Source organism: Aethalodelphis obliquidens, unplaced genomic scaffold (genome assembly GCF_003676395.1).
Source record: "Aethalodelphis obliquidens isolate GAN/ISIS:26980383/991018 unplaced genomic scaffold, ASM367639v1 scaffold27, whole genome shotgun sequence".
In the NCBI taxonomy this organism is placed as follows: Eukaryota; Metazoa; Chordata; class Mammalia; order Artiodactyla; family Delphinidae; genus Aethalodelphis; species Aethalodelphis obliquidens.
In genome coordinates, this window is record NW_020837971.1 from 15,385,808 (window position 1) to 15,408,412 (window position 22,605).

General features: G+C 41.5%; 1 protein-coding gene across 2 annotated transcripts in view; it reads left to right on the top strand.

Moving 5' to 3' along the window:
- Nucleotides 1-16,220: 16,220 nt before the first annotated feature.
- STK17A (serine/threonine kinase 17a) overlaps nucleotides 16,221-22,605 on the top strand; it is a 50,728-nt gene continuing 44,343 nt past the window's right edge. The window contains exon 1 of one of the 2 annotated variants that reach the window (XM_027123989.1): nucleotides 16,221-16,550. In XM_027123989.1, the coding sequence (XP_026979790.1) occupies nucleotides 16,351-16,550 (200 nt within the window). In that variant the 5' untranslated portion in view covers nucleotides 16,221-16,350. The remainder of the gene's footprint in view (nucleotides 16,551-22,605) is intronic. The other variant, XR_003436585.1, reaches the window with a different exon arrangement.

Genomic DNA, 22,605 nt, shown 5'->3' on the forward strand with positions numbered 1-22,605 from the left:
GGGAACAGGCCCTTAGATACTTTTGTCTGACTAGTTTATCTTGGAAACAAGGAATCTGAGACCAGGAGAGGTAATTTGCTCAAGCCACTAAGCTTTATCTTGGGGACAGAAGGTATGCCCTGTCACAGAATATCCCTTGGGGTCCTGGGCCTCTGGACCTGGCATAACTATTAGGAAATTTGCCAGGAGAGTAGAAGAAATGGAACCAAGATCCACCTGGGGTACCATAGGGGAGGCCAGGAATCCACAGCCAGTGTGTATGCACCCTCTGTATGAGTTTGCTGTATAACAAAGTATAGTATAACAAAGGACTACAAAGGGAGTGGCTTAAACACAGCTAGAAGTCCAAGATCAAGGTGATGGTGGGGTTAGTTCCTTCTGAGGCCGAGAGAGAGAATTTGTTCCCTCCCTCTCTTCCAGATTCCAGTGGTTTGCTGGCAGTCTTTGGCGTCCCTCGGCTTGGAGATCTCTGCTTTCATCCTCGGGTAATGTTCTTGCCTTCTGTGTGTTTGTGTGTGTCTGTGTGTCTGTGTTCAAATTTCCCCTTTATATAAGGACACCAGTCATATTGCCTTAGAACCCACCCTGTGATCTCATTTTGTAACTTGATTACCTTTATAAAGACCCTAACTCCAAACAAGGTCACGTTCTGAGGTACTGGAAGTTAGGACTCCAACCAGCTTCTTTGGAGGATACAATTCAATCCATGCCATCCTCCTTCCTGCCACAGTAATCAGTGTCATCAGCCCCAACAGTAATAGTAATAATAATAAAAGCTATCATATTTAGAACCACACGATTCACCACAAATTTACTGAAGGCTTTTTAATTGCAATAATCATCATCATGGAAGGAATAAAATTGTTACCTATAAGTTACTGCTATTTAAAATAGTTTAATATAATCAACTATATTTCAATAAAGAAATTTTTTAAATAAAAATAAATGAATAAGTTCTATTATATTAGTCCCTTCCCAGCTAAATTCTTATTGTTTTTGCTTTTCTCAAAAGTAAACATTAAAACATTTTTATGATCATTTTGCAGTATTTAAATAAATTAGAAATACCTTATCTATGATAAAAAATAAAATAGATTAATATAGTAAATCAATAATTAATATTACAGGAAATTCCCTGGTGGTCCAGTGGTTAGGACTTTGTACTTTCACTGCTGATGACCTGGGTTCAATCCCTGGTCGGGGAACTAAGATCCTTCAAGCCTCACAACGTGGACAAAAAATAAATAAATTTTAAAAATAAAAGATCCACTTTTTTAAAAAAGACTAAAATTATAGTATCTGTTTAACCAATGGATTAATGAAGATGACTGGGACCACAGTAAATTTTTCACTACTTAAAAAAAAGAACTGGAGCTTTTCATGTATTGGGTTGGCCAAAAGGTTCATTCCGTTTTTTCCGTAAGATGGCTCTAGTAGCACTTAGCTGTCTTTAACTTCATTCGAAACCATGTTGTTAGATTGTATGTGACAGCCATCATATCAGCGTGCATTTCAAAAAAGACTTACCAAAATCGGTGAATTTTTGTGTAGCCATTTTAATCTTGAAGATGGAAGCAACATTTTTGGCATATTATGCTTTATTATTTCAAGAAAGGTAAAAACACAACTGAAACACACAAAAAGATTTATGCAACGTATGGAGAAGGTGCTGTGACTGATCGAACGTGTCAAAAGTGGTTTGCGAAGTTTCATGCTGGAGATTTCTTGCTGGAGCTGATGCTCCATGGTCGGGTAGACCAGTTGAAGTTGATAGCGATCAAACTGAGACGTTAATTGAGAACAATCAACGTTATACCACGCGGGAGATAGCCAATGTACTCAGAATATCCAGATCAAGCATTGAAAATCATTTACACCAGCTTGGTTACGTTCATCGTTTTAAAGTTTGGGTTCCACCTAAGTGAGAAAAACCTTCTTGACCGTATTTCCACATGCGATTCTCTACTTAAACGTAATGAAAACGTTCCATTTTTAAAACAAATTGTGACGGACGATGAAAAGTGGATACTGTACAACACTGTGGAATGGAAGAGATCGTGGTGCCAGTGAAATGAACCACCACCAACCACACCAAAGGCCAGTCTTCATCCAAAGAAGGTGATGTTGTGTATGTGGTGGGATTGGAAGGGAGTCCTCTATTATGAGCTCCTTCCGGAAAACCAAACTATTAATTCCAACAAGTACTGCTCCCAGTTAGACCAACTGAAAGCAGCACTTGACGAAAAGCGTCCAGAATTAGCCAACAGAAAATGCCTAACCTTCCATCAGGATAACGCAAGACTGCATGTTTCTCTGATGACCAGGCAAAAACTGTTACAGCTTGGCTGGGGAGTTCTGATTCATCCACCGTATTGACCAGACATTGGACCTTCGGATCTCCATTTACTTCAGTCTTCACAAAATTCTCTTAATGGAAAAAATTTCAATTCTCTGGAAGACTGTAAAAGGCACCTGGAACAGTTCTTTGCTCAAAAAGATTAAAAGTTTTGGGAAGACGGAACTATGAAGTTGCCTGAAAAAATGGCAGAAGGTAGTGGAACAAAAGGGTGAATACGTTGTTCAATAAAGTTCTTGGTGAAAATGAAAAATGTGTCTTTTATTTTTACTTAAAAACTGAAGGCACTTTTTGGCCAACCCAGTATTGCCTTAGCTACATTTATATCCCCATCTAAAACTGAAAAAAAAAAAAAAAAAAAAAAACCCTGAAACATAGAGAAGTTAATTTACCCAAAGTAAATGTATGGCCAAGATTTGAACAAGGAGCTTGGCTCCAGGGTCCAAGCACTCAACCGCCACTACCCACCACCTTCATTCCTTTAAGCATTTTTTGAATACTTATTACATGCTGGGTCCTGTGCTTAGGAGTCTTTGCCCTCAGGGAGTCCATCGTCCAGCAAATAACACTGCATTCTTCCCCTTCATTTGAGATTTGGCCCCTGTTTTTAATATGCATAGTCCCTCTCCCATTCCCCACCCCAGCCCCAGAGTAAGATGTGATGTCCTTGTAAAAGAATAATAATAAATAAGCAAAATGCTATGGGGAAAGGGAACAGAAGCCATTGGCTCCGCTGGAGAGGAAAGTCAGACAGAAATGTGTTTATAATGGCGGCAGGATTTGAGCATGTATAAAATTGGGGAAAATAATTTAGGTTTATCACCGAGAGGGAAACATGTTCTTCCTGAAACAGTAAGCAGAGAAGGGCCTAGAAGTGAGTAAATCAGCCTTAAAACCTTCGCATCTTGAAGAGCTGGGAGAACATAGAGATTTTTTTAATGTCTGGGAACTCTGAGTGAGTTAGTGTTAAAACGTGTTTCATTAGCCATCTCCTATATGCCCAAGAACTTGTATTTCTTTTCCATTTAATTTTCATTTTATTCCAAGGAGTGTATGTTATAGAGTTTTCTTTTTGCCTTTATAGTTACATAATTCCTATTACTTTTTTTTAATTGAAGTATACTTGATTTACAATGTTGTGTTACCTATTATTTTTTAAATGTAATAAAAAATTGGGTCACGACTTTTATCCAAACTTTTATATTTGCCCATAAAAAGAGATTCTCTTCTTTCAAGCTTATTCCTTTGGTGGAAAAAATTAAATAACAGTGGGGACTATCTCTTTTCTAAGATTATAGTAGATCATAAAATGGAATTCATCACCCCTGCCTATAGCCACACCCTTTTCCACACTCCTAACTCTGCTGTCACCTCCTACTGGGATCTCAGCATTCTGACCTACCTGCTTTGGCCAACATACTGCAAGCAGACGCTTCTAAAGTATTTGCACAATTGAGCTTGACTTCTCTCTCTTGCTGCTCTCCTGTCGTGAGGAGTGCATGCCCAGTGTAAGAGGAGGATGAGAAACAGGGGGAGCCCAGCTGAGACCAGGCTAGATCAACCAACAGCCAGTTGACCCCCAGGTATTAGGGCAAACTCAGCCACGATCATGAAAGCCACCCAGCCAAACTCCAGCTGAGACATGGTTACATGCCAGTGATAGTTTATGATTGTTGTACATTGTTATGGTGGCAATAGATAACTGATTCGAAGACCATTAGGCATCCTTTCCTTTCTGGGATAACTTTTGAAACCAAGCATTGAAAGTTTGGCTTAACCTTACTATGCATGGTGGCCACTGTTTAATTTAAATTAATAATGATGCTGACGCGAGAAGAGAAATTGGCGTATTTATATGAGCTCATCGACAAAAAATTATAAAATACGTGAGGAACTGCCAGATAGAATGAACAAGGGGAAACTGAAATACTACTGCAATCTAAAAGAGGCATAAAGTAAGTACTTCGAAATGTTCAGACAGAGAAGAAATAAAATATGTAAATCAGGGATGGCAGATTATAAACTTTGAAAAAGCAGGTATGAAAAGAACAATACTGTGCCTTTGCTTTTTTGTTTGTGTGTCTTTTGCTGGAACAAGCCACTTGAACTCTTTAAGTATTTAACATATGAAAAAGTGTAGCAGCTCATGGTACTTGAAAGATATAGCTTCTAAAATAAGTGAATCTATATTTTTCATATATTTGTTTATAAAATGTAGTTTTGTCATAATTATATGGTACAAACAAATATTGCTCAGTTGATATTTATTTTGTAGATTAAACTCTTAGGTTGAGATAAGAACGCGGAACTTCTACCCTGAGAACGCTGAGCCCCAGCTTCCAAAACGTTGATGTGTAGGTGCTTAATCAATGTCATTCAAATTTGTTTTTGTTATAAGAAGTATAGTTTGTTTCCTTGGTATAGAAACACACATAAATATGATTTGGTTTGTTAATTATTGTTATTAATTTGTTTTGGTCAATTTTATAAATAATTTATAAATCAAAATTCTTTGAATTTGTAATTCAGTAAGCTTCATTTATTTTGAGGCTATGTATTATGTGTATATAAGTTAATGATGGTTGGGTCTCCTTGGTGACTTGTTTATTTTACAAATATGTAGTGACTGTCTTACCCCCCAACAATATTAACCTAAAATTCTTTTGTCTTCATTTTTAAGAGTTATTAAGGATTTTATGGGTATCCACATCCTACCTATTGTGTAGATACCCATAAAAACCTTTACCCAACAAGCAGAAAATATGCATCCTTTCCAAGCACAAAAGCATTTCCTAAATAAATGAATAAGACTATAGACAATGTCTCAATAAATGCCGAAGAAGCCATAGTCCCACATTCTCTGACCACAATGCAACATAATTAGAAGTGAAGAGTTTTAAAAATTATTTACCACAGGATTATAAGAAAACACTAGATACTCACGACTCATGAATATCGCTAAAACATCTCTTAGACTTTATATCCAACGGGCCCATGAACATCTCTATTCACTGGGCTGAAAAACAGATCAAACTTGTATCAGTTAAGGTTTTGATCAGGGAAGTAGAGTCACTCTGAATGATACAGAATAAGGACTTGATAATAGGGCCGGACCTTGCACAGCTGTGGGGCTGGTGAATAAACCTATTGAAGCTTTTGCAGACAATGGTTGGTCTGAATCAGGAAGAGAAGCCAGATCTGCAGCAGGGGAGAACCAGGACAAAGGAAGCTCACAAGGATGAACTGAAACCCATGAGAACAAACTAGAAGCTGCCTCAAGAATGGTGGTGACCTGTTGAAAGTGATGGCTACTTTCATGATGGAGCTACCCACATACCTGACCCAGGATTCAGAGAAACTGCAAAAAGAGATCCTTCTCTCAAGCTCTTCATCTCATCCACCAGCAATTCTTGCTGGACCTACCTGGAAAGAATTTCCATTGCTTTTCACCAATTCCATTGCCACCTCCTTAGTCCAACCCACAGTGATTTCTCATCTGTATTATTGTCACAGTCTCCTAGCTGGCCTTCCTGGATCCAATTCACCACCCTACGGTCTATCCTCCACACTGTAGTGAGAATAATCTGTATAAAACGTGTTAAATCACAACACTCCCCAGATCAAGCCCTCCAATGGTTTCCCATCCGTGTATAAATCCCTACCTGACATGCCTCTGGCTGCTTTGCTTATCTCTGACCTCTCTCTCCCAGCCACACACCCAAACACCCTAGAGCCTTTGCAGTCATGATTTGCTCTGCTTGGAATTCTCTTTCCCTGTGTGTATGCAAGGTTCTCTCCCTCTCTCCATTTAGGTCGCTCTCCATCTTTCACCTTCCCAGAGAGCCTTTTTCTCTTCAACAAATCTGAAGTAGAGTTTCCAGACCCTCCTAATCTCATTTTCTTGTTTCATGTTTTTTTATACTACTTATCTCTACCTGACTTACATCTCTTATTTGTTTATTGTGCCTCCTCCGTAAGAATGTAAATTCCAGAGAAGCAGGGATGTTGTTTTGTTTACCCTTATAACACCAAGGCCTAAAACCGTTCTGGCTAAATACCAATGTCATGAATTAATTTAGTTAATTAATCAAATTTAATTAATCATTGGATATTTCTTGAATAAATGAATGAATTTCATACAGGGTATAAAAAATTAATAAGAGTTTCCGGTTCCTCTTGTAAGGAGCTTGTAAGTCATCACTTCGTCCTAACAACTCATAAAAAGCAGAAACAGACTGAAAGCTCAACTCTTCTTGGCTCCATAAGACAGGGGAAGACACAGGGCCAACCGGGGCCCGCAAGACTGGAGAGACAGACGGACACATACAGGGAGTCTTGGCTTATCGGAGCAGAGACCCTCAGAAATTGCCACAGGAGCCAGTGCTGGAGGAGGAAACGCTGAACTGTCATCGAGCAATTGCTGGAAACTCAATGGGAACAAATCTGAGAGTTAAAAACTCCAGGAGGACCCCACAATCATAGGGAGGTCTCCACAATCTTGTGAGACTTATTTCCAGTTCAACCAGCTTCCCACAGCAAATATCAGAGAAAAAAACCCCTCAAGCTTCTGGCAGGGAGTGGGGAAAAGGAACCATTCCCAAACATGCCAGAGCACTTCGTTCTTCTTAACAAGGCCAGCCTACAGGGGAAACTAGTTAAACAGACCCTAACCCGCTGGGGTCTTTCCAGAGCCTAACTGACTTCAGAAAAGGGAAATACCAAACTCCAGCTTACTCTGGTCATACTCTCCCACCTAAGGAGGGAGAAAAAAACTGAGCAACACTTGTGAAGTTCTAGAGGCACAGGCTCACTAAAACACTGAGACCTGATCATGGGACTGTAGAATGCTTCCCCTTGCCCCACACCTCACCACCACGTGACTAAAGGCCCATTTACAGCACTTCTTTTTACACCACCTCATGTCTAGTTATCAAGAAAAAAATTACTAGACATACTAGAAGAAAAAAAAAACAAAAACACTATTTGAAGAGACAAAGCAAGCATTAGAACCAGACATGGCAAGGGCGTTGGAATTACCAGACTGGGAAGTTAAAACAACTATGGTTACTATGCTAAGGGTCTAATGGATAAAGTAGACAACAGACAAGAACAGATGAGCGATGTAAGCAGAGAGACGAAAATCCTAAGACAGAACGAAGAAGAAATGCTAGAGATCAAACACAATGTAACAGAAATGAAGAATGCCTTTTATGGGCTGATTAATAGACTAGACGTGCTGAGGAAAGAATCTCTGAAATTGAGGATATCTCCATAGTAACCCCCTAAACTGAAAAGCAAAGAGAACAAAGACCAGAAAAAGCTAAACAATATCCAGGGTCTGTGGGACAACTAAAAAAGATGTCATGTGTGTAATGGCAACACCAGAAGGAGAAGGGAAAAAGGAATAGAAGACATATTTGAAACAGTGATGACTATAAAGTTTCCCCCAATTTCATGTCAGACCAAACCACAGATCCAAGAAGTTCAGAGAACCAAAGCAGGATAAATGCAAATAAATAAATAAATTACACGTAGGCATATCATTTTGAAATTACAGAAAACCAAAGATAAAAGATCCTGGAAGTAGCCAGAAGGAAAAAACACCTTAACTGTAGAGGAACAATAATAAGAATTACATCCAATTTCTCCTCAGAAATTAAAGAGTAGAGTGAAATGTTTGAAGTGGTGACAGAAAAAAATCCACCAACCTAGAATTCTGTACCCTGCAAATTATCCTTCAAAAGTGAAGGAGAAGGGCTTCTGTGGTGGCACAGTGGTTAAGAATCCACCTGCCAATGCAGGGCACACGGTTTCGAGCCCTGGTCCGGGAAGATCCCACATGCCGCGGAGCAACTAAGCTCGTGTGCCACAACTACTGAGCCTGTGTTCTAGAGTCTGCGAGCCACAACTGCTGAGCCCGCATGCTGCAACTACTGAAGCCCGTGTGCCCTAGAGCCCATGCTCCACAACAGGAGAAGCCACCACAATGAGAAGGCCATGCACCGCAACGAAGAGTAGTCCCCACTCGCCACAACTAGAGAAAGCCCGCGTGCAGCAGCGAAGACCCAACACAGCCAAAAATAAGTAAATAAAATAAATTTTTTTTAAAAAGTGAAGGAGGAAAAAAAATTCTCAGACAAACAAAAACTGAGGGAATTTGTTGCCAGTAGACTGTCTTGAACGAAATGTTGAAAGAAAGGCTTTAGGGTTTCCCTGATGGCGCTGTGGTTAAGAATCCACCTGCCAATTCAGGGGACATGGATTCGAGCCCTGGTCCGGGAAGATCCCACATGCCACGGAGCAACTAAGCCCGTGCGCCACAACTACTGAGCCCATGTGCCACAACTATTGAAGCCATGCGCCTAGAGCCCGTACTCTGCAACAAGAGAAGCCACCGCAATGAGAAGCCCACGCACCACAAAGAAGAGTAGCCCCCACTCGCCACAACCAGAGAAAGCCCGTGTGCAGCAACGAAGAACAAACACAGCCAAAAATAAATAAATAAATAAATAAATCTAAAAAAAAAAAAGACTTTAGAGGAAAGGAAAATAATATAGGTCAGGAACTCAGAACTGTATAAAGAAAGGACAAGCATTGAAGGACAAATAAGTGAAGGTTAAAGTCAAGTCCACAGAGGAACAGGGCCGCTTCTGGTCCACAGCTGGGACCATGGTCAGCAGGCCTGCCAGTGGTGCACGAGCCTGTCTTCTCAAGGTGGCCCTCCTCAGTCCTTGGCTCCACTGGGGTCTCACAACCTCCTTCCTGGATCCCAGGAAATGTGGGCAGGGAACCTCACACTCCACCATACTGCCATTACCACACTGTCTTGATTGCTATAGCTTTATAGTTTGTCTTGAAGTTGGGTAGTGTCAGCCCTCTGACTTTGTTCTTTTCCTTCAATATTGCGTTAGCTATTCTGAGTCTTTTGCATCTCCATATGAACTTTAGAATCAGTTCGTCAGTATCCGCAAGATACTTCATTGGGATTTCGATTGGGATTGTGTTTAATCTACAGATCAAGATGGTGTTATTTTGAGGCCTCAAGAAAGTACAGGTAAATTTTTAAAAACAGTGCCTAGAATACATTAGGGAATTTATAAATGTTATTTCTGGCTGAACCACCTTATCTTGCATAGGAAACAGAATTTAGGAATTAAAGCATTCCTATGTCAGGCCAGTAAAGGCCAGTCCAGTACAAAATAATTACTTCTGTGTTTCCAGAGTCTTTGCAGAATATAAAAGGCTGACCTTTACTCTCATTTCCCAACAGGAGATCACCAGAAATGATTCTGTGAGCGTGCCCATTAATCTTGTTTTCTACTCTGTATCTTCAGACCTCAGAACTGTAAATCATAGAAACTAAACCTAGAGTCCACTATAAGATTGATTTTTTTCCCCTTTTATTTTCTAGAGCTCATGTGGTTATTTCCTCTAGGCATCTTCTTCATGAGTGTTTAAATGAGAAGTTAGGAGACGGGATTCTAGGCTCCTGTGCTGCTGATGCTTCCTTAGATGTGTAGGCTCTTTTGAGGATGCTGTTTTCTCGTGCTCAAAGATTTCCATCAATCTGTTATGTATTTCGCATAATAATAATTCAAAACTCCAAACATTACAGTCGATGAAATACCAATTATATTACATTTTCAACCAGTCTGAAGTGGATCCACATTTTCTCTCTTGAGCTGATATGCTCCTTTTAGAGTTTGCACTGTAAAACACAGAATTGCAGAGGATTTCATTCAATTCATGAAAATATTTGTTATGCTTTTCATTAGCTCGTCTACATTTATTAAGATATTTAGTTTTCTTGGGCTTCCCCGGTGGCGCAGTGGTTGAGGGTCCGCCTGCTGATGCAGGGGACACGGGCTCGTGCCCCGGTCCGGGAGGATCCCACATGCCGCGGAGCGGCTGGGTCCGTGAGCCGTGGCCGCTGAGCCTACGCGTCCGGAGCCTGTGCTCTGCAACGGGGGAGGCCACAACAGTGAAAAGCCCGCGTACCGAAAAAAAAAAAAGATATTTAGTTTTCTTAATCGATAAACACCTCAGAAGTCATATAGAAAATTTTAACCTGGGAATTGAGTTGCCCATTTATCAATATTTCAAAGTGTGTTAGCTGATCATTTCATTAGATTCCAGAACATTCACTGAACAGCTATTGAATGACATGCGGTAGCTGCTTCACTTGTGTTCTCTCAGATCCATGTGCTTTCAAATCTGAACCCTCACATGTGTGTAAATTTGTATTTAGTTTCACAATAAATCTCCTCCCCAAAGTTATCTTTTATAACTCTGGTAGAACAATTGTCATTCTCTCACATGTCAACCTGATTTAGAGAGGCTAAATGGCAAAGGAAAAGAGAGGAGAGATGACCCTAGTGAGTTGCCCCTTCCTAAGCTAAATTATGAAAAATGGTCATTGAAAGGTTAGAGTCCAGTCTTACATTTGACCTAAATGCTAATTTTGGCACCCAAATGAGAAGTACAAATCCATCTTCTTTAACAGCAGAAGTCAAAGGAAATTATGTTGTTTATCTGAAATGCTGATCTCAAACGCATATTCATCCTCAGAGAGCTTAGATCTGTAACTTACACATAATTTCCCAGACAGTGCTCTGGTATTTAAAAAATAATCGAAGTTTGGACGTACAACAAGCTTCAATCTGAAGTAGGAGAAAGAGAATGTGATTTAATTCCCCATCAGTAGATGGAAAGATAGGATCAGCTGGGTAGGTGTGAGTTGTGTTCAAAATAGTGGCATTGACATATATACACTACCAAATGTAAAATAGATAGCTAGTGGGAAGCAGCCGCATAGCACAGGGGGGTGGGATAGGGAGGGTGGGAGGGAGACGCAAGAGAGAGGGGATATGGGGGTATGTGTATACGTATAGCTGATTCACTTTGTTATACAGCAGCGGCTAACACAACAATGTAAAGCAATTGTACTCCAACAAAGATGTTAAAAGTAATAATAATAACCATAGTCCATGCCTGGATGGCAGGACTATGGAATGTTTATTTTAAAAACAAAGCTTAAAATTCTTTTCACTTAGTTTAGTTATAGAAGTAATATATAATCATCTAAAGACATTTGGAAATACAAAATATAAAAGAAAATTACTCAACAATAGTCACATACCTCAAAAAGAATCACTATTAGAGTGCTAATGCCATGTCACCTCTTTTCCACGCACTTTAAAAGTATACTATACAATAGAAACAATTTCGAATCGTTCTTTTTTTATAGCTATCATTGCAAAACAAGTATAAGGCAGTGTGATTAATCCCTGTGAAACTATTGCATAATGACCTATCAAGTAAATATATCATAATTCATTTAATTATTTCCTACAGAGAGACACTTAGAGTGTTGCATATTCAATTCAACCACATTTATTCATCAATATTTATGGAGTTTCACTTATATACACTGAGATACAGAAATAAATGGTCTCTGTCCTCTCTAACTAGGAAAATAGAGAATTATACACTTAGAACGCAGTTTGATAAAGATAAGTTCAGGTTGATATGGAAGCAGGGAGGCCAGACTCTTACCTGGTAGAATGAGGTTAGACACCCTATAGAAAGTGATATCTGAGTTCTTGGAAACGTGCAGAAAAACACAGATTAGAACAAAAGAAGGGAAAAAAAGCACTTATGTTTTTATTCTTCCTGTCTTTCCATCCATCATCACTAGTGATGGGCATTAAATTACCTTAAAATGTTTTGCTAATTTGACTTGCAAAAATAGAACCCCATTGGTTAATTATTTTTTAATTTTTTAAACACCTTTATTGTAATATAATTGCTTTACAATGGTGTGTTAGTTTCTGCTTTACAACAAAGTGAATCAGTTATACATATACATATATCCCCATATCCCCTCCCTCTTGCGTCTCCCTCCCACCCTCCCTATCCCACCCCTCTAGGTGGTCACAAAGCACCTAGCTGGTCTCCCTGTGCTATGCAGCTGCTTCCCACTAGCTATCTGTTTTACATTCGGTAGTATATATAAGTCCATGCCACTCTCTCACTTCGTCCCAGCTTACCCTTCCCCCTCCCCATATCCTCAAGTCCATTCCCTAGTAGGTCTGTGTCTTTATTCCCGTCTTACCCCTAGGTTCTTCATGACCTTTTTTTTTTTTTCCCTTAGATTCCATATATATGTGTTAGCGTACGGTATTTGTTTTTGACTTTCTGACTTACTTCACTCTGTATGACAGACTCTAGGTCCAACCACCTCACTACAAATAGTTCAACTTCATTTCTTTTTATGGCCCCATTGGTTAATTTATAAGATCTTTGACTTCTAGCAAATTTAAACATTTGATATGAGTTTATTATATTTGTCCCTTTAAAAATTACTTTTTATCTTCTTATTGTTCTATACAGTTCCTATTTTATTTATATCTAGCCACGGCTTAATCCCTTCATTCTTCTGCATCCCTTCAGACATCTGCACAATGTTATCTGGGATTATTTTCTATCTACCTAAAAAACTCCTTTTAGAATTTCCTTTAATGTAGGTCAGCTGATGATCTTAATGTTTGTCATAAAAATGCCTGTATTTTACTTTCAATTTTGAAGAATATTTTTTACTGGGTAGTATATAATCTAGATCGGCAGCTAATTTCTTCTAGTATTTTGAAGCTATCTGAAGGTCTTTAGGCTTCCATTTTGTCTTTGAGAATAAGCTCTTGATCTTACTGTTGCTCTGTTGCAGGTAATATATCTGCTTCCTGTGCCTATTTTTTTTGAAGATTTTTCTCTTTGTGTTTAATTCTCAGTAGTCTACTGTGATCTGCCTAGGTATGGTTTTCTTTGCTTGAAATCTGCTGATATCCACAATGTTTCTTGATTCTGTGAGTTGCTGTCTTTCATTAGTTTTGAAAAATCCCTAGCCACTATCCTTTACACTATTGCTTCTTTTTTTTCTCTCCCCTCTCCTTCTGATGCTTCAATTACATGTGTGTTAGAACATTTTAACACATACCTTACATACTTTACAGTAAGTCCCCTACACACGAACCTTCAAGTTGCGAACTTTCAAAGATGCAAACGTGCGTTCACATGTCCAGTCATGTAAGTTAGTTCACGTGTCTGGCATACGTTGTCATGTGCGTGCATCCTCTACAAGTGGTTGTGCTTTTGTGTACTTTACTGTACAGTACTGTATAAACTACAATAGTACAGGATCTTTAGTTCAAGCCCAGGATGTCCAGGAGCAAGTGTAAAAGCAACAGTGCTGTAGCTGGTACTGCTGAGATTCACGACTCAGGAAACGGCAAGGGGATTTTCTTTATTTGAGGAGGCACTGTTAGTTTTTGAGGCACAGGACCCAAACGTAGAACGGTACACGAAGGCTGCAGCAGCCATTCAGAATGCAATCCAGTGCTACCATGTCATCTGTGATGAGAAAAAAAGAGTTACTACCCAGACATCACTGGATTGTTTTTTCAAGAGGATAGATACAATTGAATCCAGCAAGGAACCTGAACCTATGCCATCAACATCAGGCATGAGTGAAATTGCAGCTTGCCCTCCGTCTCCTATTGCTGGCGATCCTGCAGCTCTACCATCTCCCATCTCCTCTCCCTCCTCCAGTCAGTAACTCTTCTTGCCTGTTCACTTGATGTCAGTCCCTGGATGCCAGCTGTCGTACTGTACTACTGTACTTTTCAAGGTACTGTACTGTAAGATTAAAATGTTTTCTTTATGTTTTGTTTGTTTTTTATGTATTATTTGTGTGAAAAGCATTATAAACCTATTACAGTATACTACTGTGTAGCCGATTGTGTTAGTTGGGTACCTAGGCTAACTTTGTTGGACTTAGGAACAAATTGGACTTACGAACCCGCTCTTGGAACTGAATTCGTTCATATGTAGGAGACTTATTATATTCTCTTTTCTGAACATTATGTCCTCTTATCTCGTGTTTCATTTTGCATAATTTTTGACCTATTAAGTTCACTAATCAGGTTCACTAATTTTTTCTTAAGTTGTATCAAATCTGTTATTAAACCCGTCCCTATTCAGTCATAGTTTTAGTTTGTGGGGTTCCCCCCCCAATCCTACAAAGTCCATTTTATTCTTCTTTGGAGTTCTCAGTTCTATGCTGAAATTCTCTATCTTGTCATTTAATTTCTTGAAGATATTAAACAGAATTATTTCAAAAAGCTGTCTTTAAGATTCAGTATCTGGATCTCCTGCTTGCTTATTTCTGTTTTCTGCCTTTTCCTCTCAGTTTTTAAGATAATTCTTTTCGTGTGCCCCTTTTAAAAATTTTAGAAGTGCCAGACATTGGGTATGAAATACTGTACAGATAATGTGTGGCTCTGGGTGGTTGTGTTTTTCTCCAGAGGGGATTTACTATCGAGTTTTGAAGCTGTTCTTCAGTCCTTGGGAGGGCTGGTCTATTTCCTTTTTACCGATGCTCCTAGGATGTAGCACTCTGGGGTGCCAACTGCAAGTCTAGTGTGTTTACCAGCTCTTTCTCCTTAGTAGATCCTAAACTCCAATTTTTCATCTCCCCAGCCTGGTGAGATGCCTAAAGTCCTACTTATTTTCTCACCCTTTCAGTCATTGCTTTGGAATTATCAAATGCCTCATGGGAAAGTGGTGTCATTCTGGGCTGCCCTTCTTTCCAGGATCTTAGTCATCCAAGTTCTTGCTGCTTTTGAAACTCTCTGATGTTTCAAGTAGAGGACTGTTTTAAATTTTTTTCTAATATTTCTCAGTGAGAGTATTGATCACAAGTAGACTAGCTCATCATCGCAAAACTCTAAGCAGAGCAGTGACATGATCTGATTTAGATTTTAAAAAGATCACTCTGGTTCCCTTGAAAATAAACTGTGTGGAATTGGGGAGGAAGAAGGATGGAAGCAGGTAATCCAGTTAGCGAGCTATCACACTAATCCAGACAAGAGATAATGCTAATTGTGGTAATGTGGAAGAGAAGTGATCAGATTCTGGATATATTTTGAAGGTAAAGCCAAGAGGATTTACTTGTAAATTGGATGAAGGTATGAGAGAAAGAGGAGTCAGTACTGACGCCAAGGTTTTTGCCCTGAACCACCAGAAGGATGGAGCTCCATTTACCGAGGTGGGGAAACTGGGCAGGAGTGCATTTATGAAGGATGATCAGGACCTGACTTTTGCTCGTTACGTTTGAGATGCTAATTTGGCATCTAAATGGTGATGCCAAGTGTATACTTGAATATATGAGTCCGAAGTTCAGAGAATGGTTGGAAGCTGGAGATAAAAATTTTGTAGTCATGAGCATACGAATATTATTAAAGACACAAGACCGGATGAGAGCACCTCGAAAGTTAAATATAGAGAAGACTGCACACAGTATAATAGTGCCTGTTTCATAGGGCTGGTGTGAGAGCTTAAAAATATTTATCCACCTCTTGCCTCCACGTCCTCCTCTCAACGTGGGAAGGAACCAGCTGCCCCCGGGCAGCTTCCGCGTGCTGTACAGCAGCCCTGATCTGAGTCTCATCGCCCCTCCTGACCCGCCCAAGGGAAGGGATCGTGAAGCTCTGGCTGGCAGCTCCTACGCCTTTCATTAACGGAGGGCTCAGGTTTCCAACTCTCAGATGCTCAACAGGTGCGTAACTGGCTGATGCAGTGGGTCCTCCAGCCAGAAGGGTGGTACTGTTGGTCGCCTGCAGACTGCTCAGGCCCACCCCGAGGCCGCCCGCCAGGCTGCACCTTCTCCCCCTCGGCTGCAGAGGGCGCGCGTGAGGCGCGCGGCGCTCCGGCCCCGCGGAAGCTCAGCGAGGGCCGAGGGGAGGGGCGGGGCCGAGCGTGGGGCGGGACCGGACGGCTGGGAGGCGGGGGCCGGGAGGCAGCCGGCGGCACTCTGTGCGCGGCGCAGGGGAGAGCGGTTGACCTCCTCAGACGTTCTCGAGGCAGCTGGAGGCGGGACCGTGACCCGCTGGCAGCTCGGAGCTAGCCGGGCGGCCGGAGCTAAAGAGCGCCCGAGCGCCATGATTCCTCTGGAGAGGCCGAGCAGCGGCGGCTCTTCCCCGGCCGCCGCCCCCGGCTCGGGTCGAGTCGGCCGGGGTCTGACCACGCCGCGCCGGCTGCCGCCCCCGCCCCGCGGGCTGCTGACGGAGATCCGCACCGCGGTGTGCACCGAGCCCTTCCAGGATGCCTACAGCCTGAGCCCGGGCCGGGCGCTGGGCAGGTGAGGCGGACGAGGGCCGGGCGGGCGGGGAGCAGATAAGTGCGGGAGGCCGGCGGGGGCAGATAGCGCGCCGGAACCGGGCACAGACCTGGGTGCGGGCGGCGATTAGGGCGGCAGGGCCCCCAGGCCACCCTTGCACGCGCCGCGTCCCCCGAGCCGGCGCGCTCCGCCGGCGTGTGCTGTACCCTGGGTAGCGGCCGTGAGAAAGTCTCCCGCGCGGGTACCCGAGAACCTTGACCGCTTCCTCTGCTCCGGGCCTTTTCGGCCTCTGTGGTCCTTGGCTCGGTAACTTAACGAGACGGCGTGGGAACCACGCTGCGAACCTTTACCCGCGGCGGCGAGTCTGAAGCCAGAGCAGAGGTGTGAAGGCAGCTCCGGTTTTGCCCCTGGAGCTTGTGGGTTCCTGCTTCTCCCTCTGCGGCTGTGACAGAGCAGAGAGCAGAACGCCGAGCGTGACAATTTCTGTCCGCCGCCTCCTGCTGACTTCGGTTGCGGTTTCTTGGGTTTGTGCTGCTTTCGTTCTGAAATGAGGTCCCTGCGCCTTTTAAGTTCATATCGGTTTCACTTGTAGGCTCCGGGCCCTCGTCTGACTTTCTCTGCTGAAAACCGGCCCTTGCCTTCTCTTCCCCTCCCCACTCTTGCTTTGTAGGGGTCGGGAGGGCTTAGAACTCGGTCTCTTTTTCAAATTGCACAAGGTGAAGGCTGTTTGGATCCTTTACATCTTGTACGTTGAAGAGGGGTCCAAGAGTGTGATAGGGGTTTGGGGACCGACTCCCTTTTTCCTTAAGAATAGTTTGGAGAAGTCGTCAAAAGCACAGGCTTTGGGGCCAGACCCGAGCTCAGGTCCCCACTCTGCTTGCTCTGTGTGCCTTTGGACGGTAACATAGACTCCCCAGCCTCTCGTTTCCCACCCGTAAAATCAGCGTAGTGACAGTGTCTCCGTCAGGGGTGTCGTGAAGATGCGGTGGCTGTAAAGCACAATTCACTGGGCCTGGCAAAAGCGCAGCAGGTTGTAATGGGTAACAGCCTTCACCTGGGGCTCTTGGAAAAAGAAGTCCTCGTAACAGTGATTACAATGTTAAAAACAAGCTGCCTTACAAATATTAAGGTAACTTTTAGAAATCGTTTTTTTGGCAAGGAAACCTACCTTAAAAGTGTCTCATTTATTCCAAATGTTACAAGGAGAAACATCTTTCTGGGACAAGATTTACATCACTGTGCTAGGCACTAATTAACTGCATCTGTGCACACTTTATGACAAAGGAAGAGGTAGGTAGCTACTGACTCATGTAGGTATTCTAATTGGTCAAAATTCCAGACATTCTGAATTAACCCTGATTTCTCGAAGAAGGAAAACTAGAACTCTCCGTTGTTTGGTTGTCTGGCTTCATTCCACAAAATGAGAACATATTACAAAACTGAAATGTCTTCGGGTGGCAAGCACTGTCTTGTAGACTTTGCAATAAATGATTTAATCTGAAAAAAAATTGATTTGCGCCCTACCAGCTGTGTGACAATTCCTCCGGGAATGTTTCAACTTTCATTTTACCCTCTCTATTATAAAATTAGCTTGCCTGTAAAGTGTTTGTTTGAAGGTTGTGACGTCTTGTACATATCTTCTTATATAAATTTCTTTACATAAGTAATAATTCCTGAAGCAGCAGAACAATGCAATTAGATAGATACTTGATATAAGAGCCTAAAACTGAAAAAACGAATGTATTTGTTTCTTTTTGGTTCTCTTTTCATCACGGAGAAGTGTAATGCAGTGTTCTAGAACATGGACTTTGGAGTCAGACAGTGGAGTCTTGGCCCTTTACTTACTAGTTACATGTACTTGAGTAAGTTACCTAACCATTGATAGCCTCATAGAGTTGTTGAGAGAACTAAATAAATTAAAAACATGTGTAGCATAAAGGCTGTACTTAGCTTCCGGGGTGCACTCAAAAAATGCAATTCATTGTGTAGCTCAGTGAATGTAACCAAAAGGCAAAAACAGGAAAATGTGCACGACCTCAAAATACTTTTCATCTGTTGCAAAAGTAATAAAACCTCATTCCAAAAGACAAGAGAACTGTTCAGAAGTCTCAGGAAGTAAAAGCTCTGTTTTGTGTTAGAAGCTCTCTGTTTAAGGTTTATAAGTTTTGCCTGTGTGTTGTAGTTTTGACATAATGAAGTGTGTTTATGTGTATTCCTTTCTGTAGTAAGATAGAAAAGTTGCATCTTTTTCCAACTGTTAACTCTGGTTGCATTTCTGATAGAACGAGTCGATCTCATGCTGATACAGAACTTAAAAATTACTCATGTTGTATTTTAACGATGTGGTATGAAAAACAAAGATCTATTCATTTTGTTCTATGGCCTTTCATTTAGTTGAGAATGTTGAAGAGGTGTGAAGAGCTAACTGTTCAAACACAGAAACTGAGTTCTTTTGGGAGTTCCCAATTTATCTTACAGAAATATAAAGCTTTCAGTGAGATGGCTGTTTGGAGAAAACATTTTAAATGGTCGATACTGATTCCATAGTAATGAAAGTATGTAATGTTGATTATTTTAAGAAATGTCACATTTCTTTCATACCTCCAGTAGAGTCCATGGCAACCTAAATATGGGTAAATATATGATGTAAAATTTGCTTTTATTGCTGGAAGCTTGACTTATTATTCCTGAGACTTGTTACCTTTCTCTGAGGCAGGACAGGTGCCAGTGGAAACCACAGTAATGACGCAAGGCGCAGGAGCCATGACCTTGAGTTCTGAGAATTTTTTTCAAAGTGTTGACTTCTCGAGTTCTAACCGATAGTGTAGGAACAGAAAAATGTTTCTAGGAATTTTAAATTATACTAATTCCACATCAAATGATTTGCCTAGTCCTCAACTTGAGCATTTTTTGACATACTCATACATTTTATCTTAAGAAAAAAGAGATCTTTAAAGCCAAAAGAACATCTTTTGTTTTTTATATTATTACATACTCACAGTTGATATTTCCTGTGGGGGGAAAAAAGGTATAAATATGAGTTCTCTGCTGGAACGGGTCCTTCATAAATGTATAGGGGCCATACAGTTTTACAGGTGCTTTCACTTGCATGATCTCATTTACTTCTCATCACAAGCAGGTTTGGGAAGTCCCATCTTTCAGATGAGAAAATCAAGACACAGGTAGATTGAGTCTTGTGAGAATCACCTGAGCTGGGGCTCTGAAATCACTTCCATTTATACCACAGATGTTTCTCAAAGAACAATCCTAGCCTGTCTTGTGGCTAAAGCAATTTCCCATCGTTTTTATGAGAGGACAGGTTAATGAGTTCCAAATTGGAACAAACCCTGCCCAGCTTCGGTGTCATATGCTTCCCTCCCCGGTTCCACCTGGGTCCTTGGGCTCTTGAATCAATAGCAATGGATAAGAGGCCAGAGGAGCATTCCAGGCAAGGCTTTACTGGGACTCCGTGCTGCAGCACGAGGGAAGGAAAACAAGAAGCAGGTGCCCTTACTCGTTCCCCAAAGTGGGGTGGGCGGAGCTGGTCCCTTCAGTGGGGTGAGGGTGGGGGCCGGTGGCTGGGTCGGGCTGGAGGGGAGGCTTCGGTGATCTGCGCACCCCCTTGCTGGTGCTGTGCGCAGGGATCGCGTGCAGCCCCCCGCTTTTGCTCGCAGCTTCTCAGAAGTGGCAGTTGGCCTGAGGCCTTTTTGTATCTTATTGTTCATAATTGACCGCACCTGCGCATGCGTGCAGTTCTTAGTCCCTTAGAGTTTCTTTGTCTATGGCTCGAGGAGATGTTTGTCCAGGTGCAAGCACTCAGGTGAAGGGTCCCAGGTCCCAGCTTGTCTCAGCTGGGCCTTATGGTGGACAGGGACGTCCTATCTCATTATCCTCAGAGTGGTTGGGAGTAACAGGAACGAGGAAGGATTTTTATCAGAGAATTAGAGGATGTTCGAGCTGAAGGGGATGCACAGGTGGATGTGTTTCAGGAGGTGGGTGTCCTTTACCTAGATTTCTGTCTGTAGGTGATGGCTTCAGGTTTAGTACCTTACAGCTACTTAAGCATATGTCATAAATTGTAAGCTGTAATTTCTTTAGAAATAAAGACCCTTGTTAAACAATACTATCCATGTAGAAATTGCACCTTGTTTAGGAAAACTGTTATTTACGATTTCTTGGCAGTTTAAAATTAGTTTGAAAAATATTTCCAGTTTTGGATAATCCAATATTTTTGGATGGGTAAAAACAGTTGGCTATGTTTGTGATTCAGCAGCAGACGTTACTTAGGAAATATGGCTCCTGCTCTAAGGCAGATGCTTCATTAAGTCAACTGTTTTAATTTTGAGAAGTTGGGGCTTACAGTGTTAAAAATAAAATCTTAATTTAAAATACATAAACCTTCCACTATAGTCCAATATAAAATAAAAATTAAATTTAGAAATTACATAAACTTAAGGATTTGATGAATTTCAGCCTCTTTACATAACTACAATAACAAAATTTTATAAAATCTGATTATTGAACCAAATGCATTAGAAAGTTAAGTAGCTACAGTCATTGATTCACCTGTTCAGGAAGGGAAGAAGGAACCCGACTTATAGAGGGAATTTATGCATCAAGTAGAGAGTTCAAATTAGATCACCTCCAAAACTCCTCTGTTCTGTATGATTATTTTTTTTTACAAATTATCATAGATCTGAAATTAATGTCCCAAACAATAAAAATAGCTGCTGTGTACTGATTACTGATCATTTGCCGGATGCTACACACTTTGGAGATGCCATTTTGTTTAGTGCTCATTACCCTGCAAGGTTAGTGCCATCAACCTCATTTTACAGGTGAGCAATCTAAGACTCAGAAAGCCTGAGCCAAGTGTCCAAGATTACAGTTAGCAGCCGGAATTTAAAACTGAGCCCGGCTTTTAAAGCCTTACCTGTTCTTGTCACTTATGTCGATGTCTGATCTGACGGACTCACTGATTTTTACACTTAGGGTCAGCAGATAGTTTTTTGTTGTTTTCCTTTCAGAGGTAAGGAAGATACGTCTTTTCTAGGTCTTTCTTGAACGGAACTTCTTTGCACTTAAGGCATAACCCCAGTGCTATTGAGCAAATACTGTACTTGCATATTGAGCACATAAGGCCCTTTGATAGGCTCTGGAAGTTATTCCCAAATCTAACAAATCAGTCACTACTCCCTTTATAGGCGAGCTGACATGCCACATGGGAAAATAACATTTGAGCTGGGCCTGAACGAACGGGTGGAATTTTACTACTAGTAGTGATGAAAGATACTCCAGACATTGGCAAGAAAACAAATAAGCACAGTGCAGAAAAAGTCAATGAAAAAGAGAAAGGCAAGTAGTCCATTGTGGCTAAAATATTAAACCTTATGAGGTTAAGTTGCCATAGAACTTTTCTTTAACAAAATAGCATGAACAGTGTATGTACTCAGGGTGTTATCTGATGTCATATTTGAGCACCTGCCATGTGCGGGGCTCTACGCATGGAGATGCAAAGATGAATAAGAGGCCAGGTTCCTGGAACTCATCCTCCAGCCAAGGAGACAGTCTTAGGGCAACAAATTCTAATATGTCAGACCAACTTTAATAGAATACAGGGAGAAACAAAGCACTTTACTGTAATCTATTATAGAATCAAACCTGGAACCTCGGAGGTCACTTTTCTTTTGCTTCTTCTATATACCACTCAAATTAGCATCTACAGTTTTTAATCTTTGCCTGAACCTTATATATTTTATTATCTGTTCACCTTTGTGTAGCAACCCAACACTGGAACTTATATTTGGAATCCATCTAGTAAATAAAGTTCTCTTTACAGAGAAAAGCACCTCAAACTTCTCCCATCCAAACCTAACACACTCCCCCTCCCCCTGCCCCCCCCCCCCCCCGCCCCCCCCCCCCCCCCCCGCAAATCCGTTATCATTCTTCTAATCTTTCTCTCAGTGGATGGTACCACATCACCCCGTACCCAGGTTAAAAATCTCCAAGTCATCTTCCACTTCCACCTTTCCCTTCTGCCCTCATCTCTGCCTGCAACTCAGCATGTCAGGAAGTG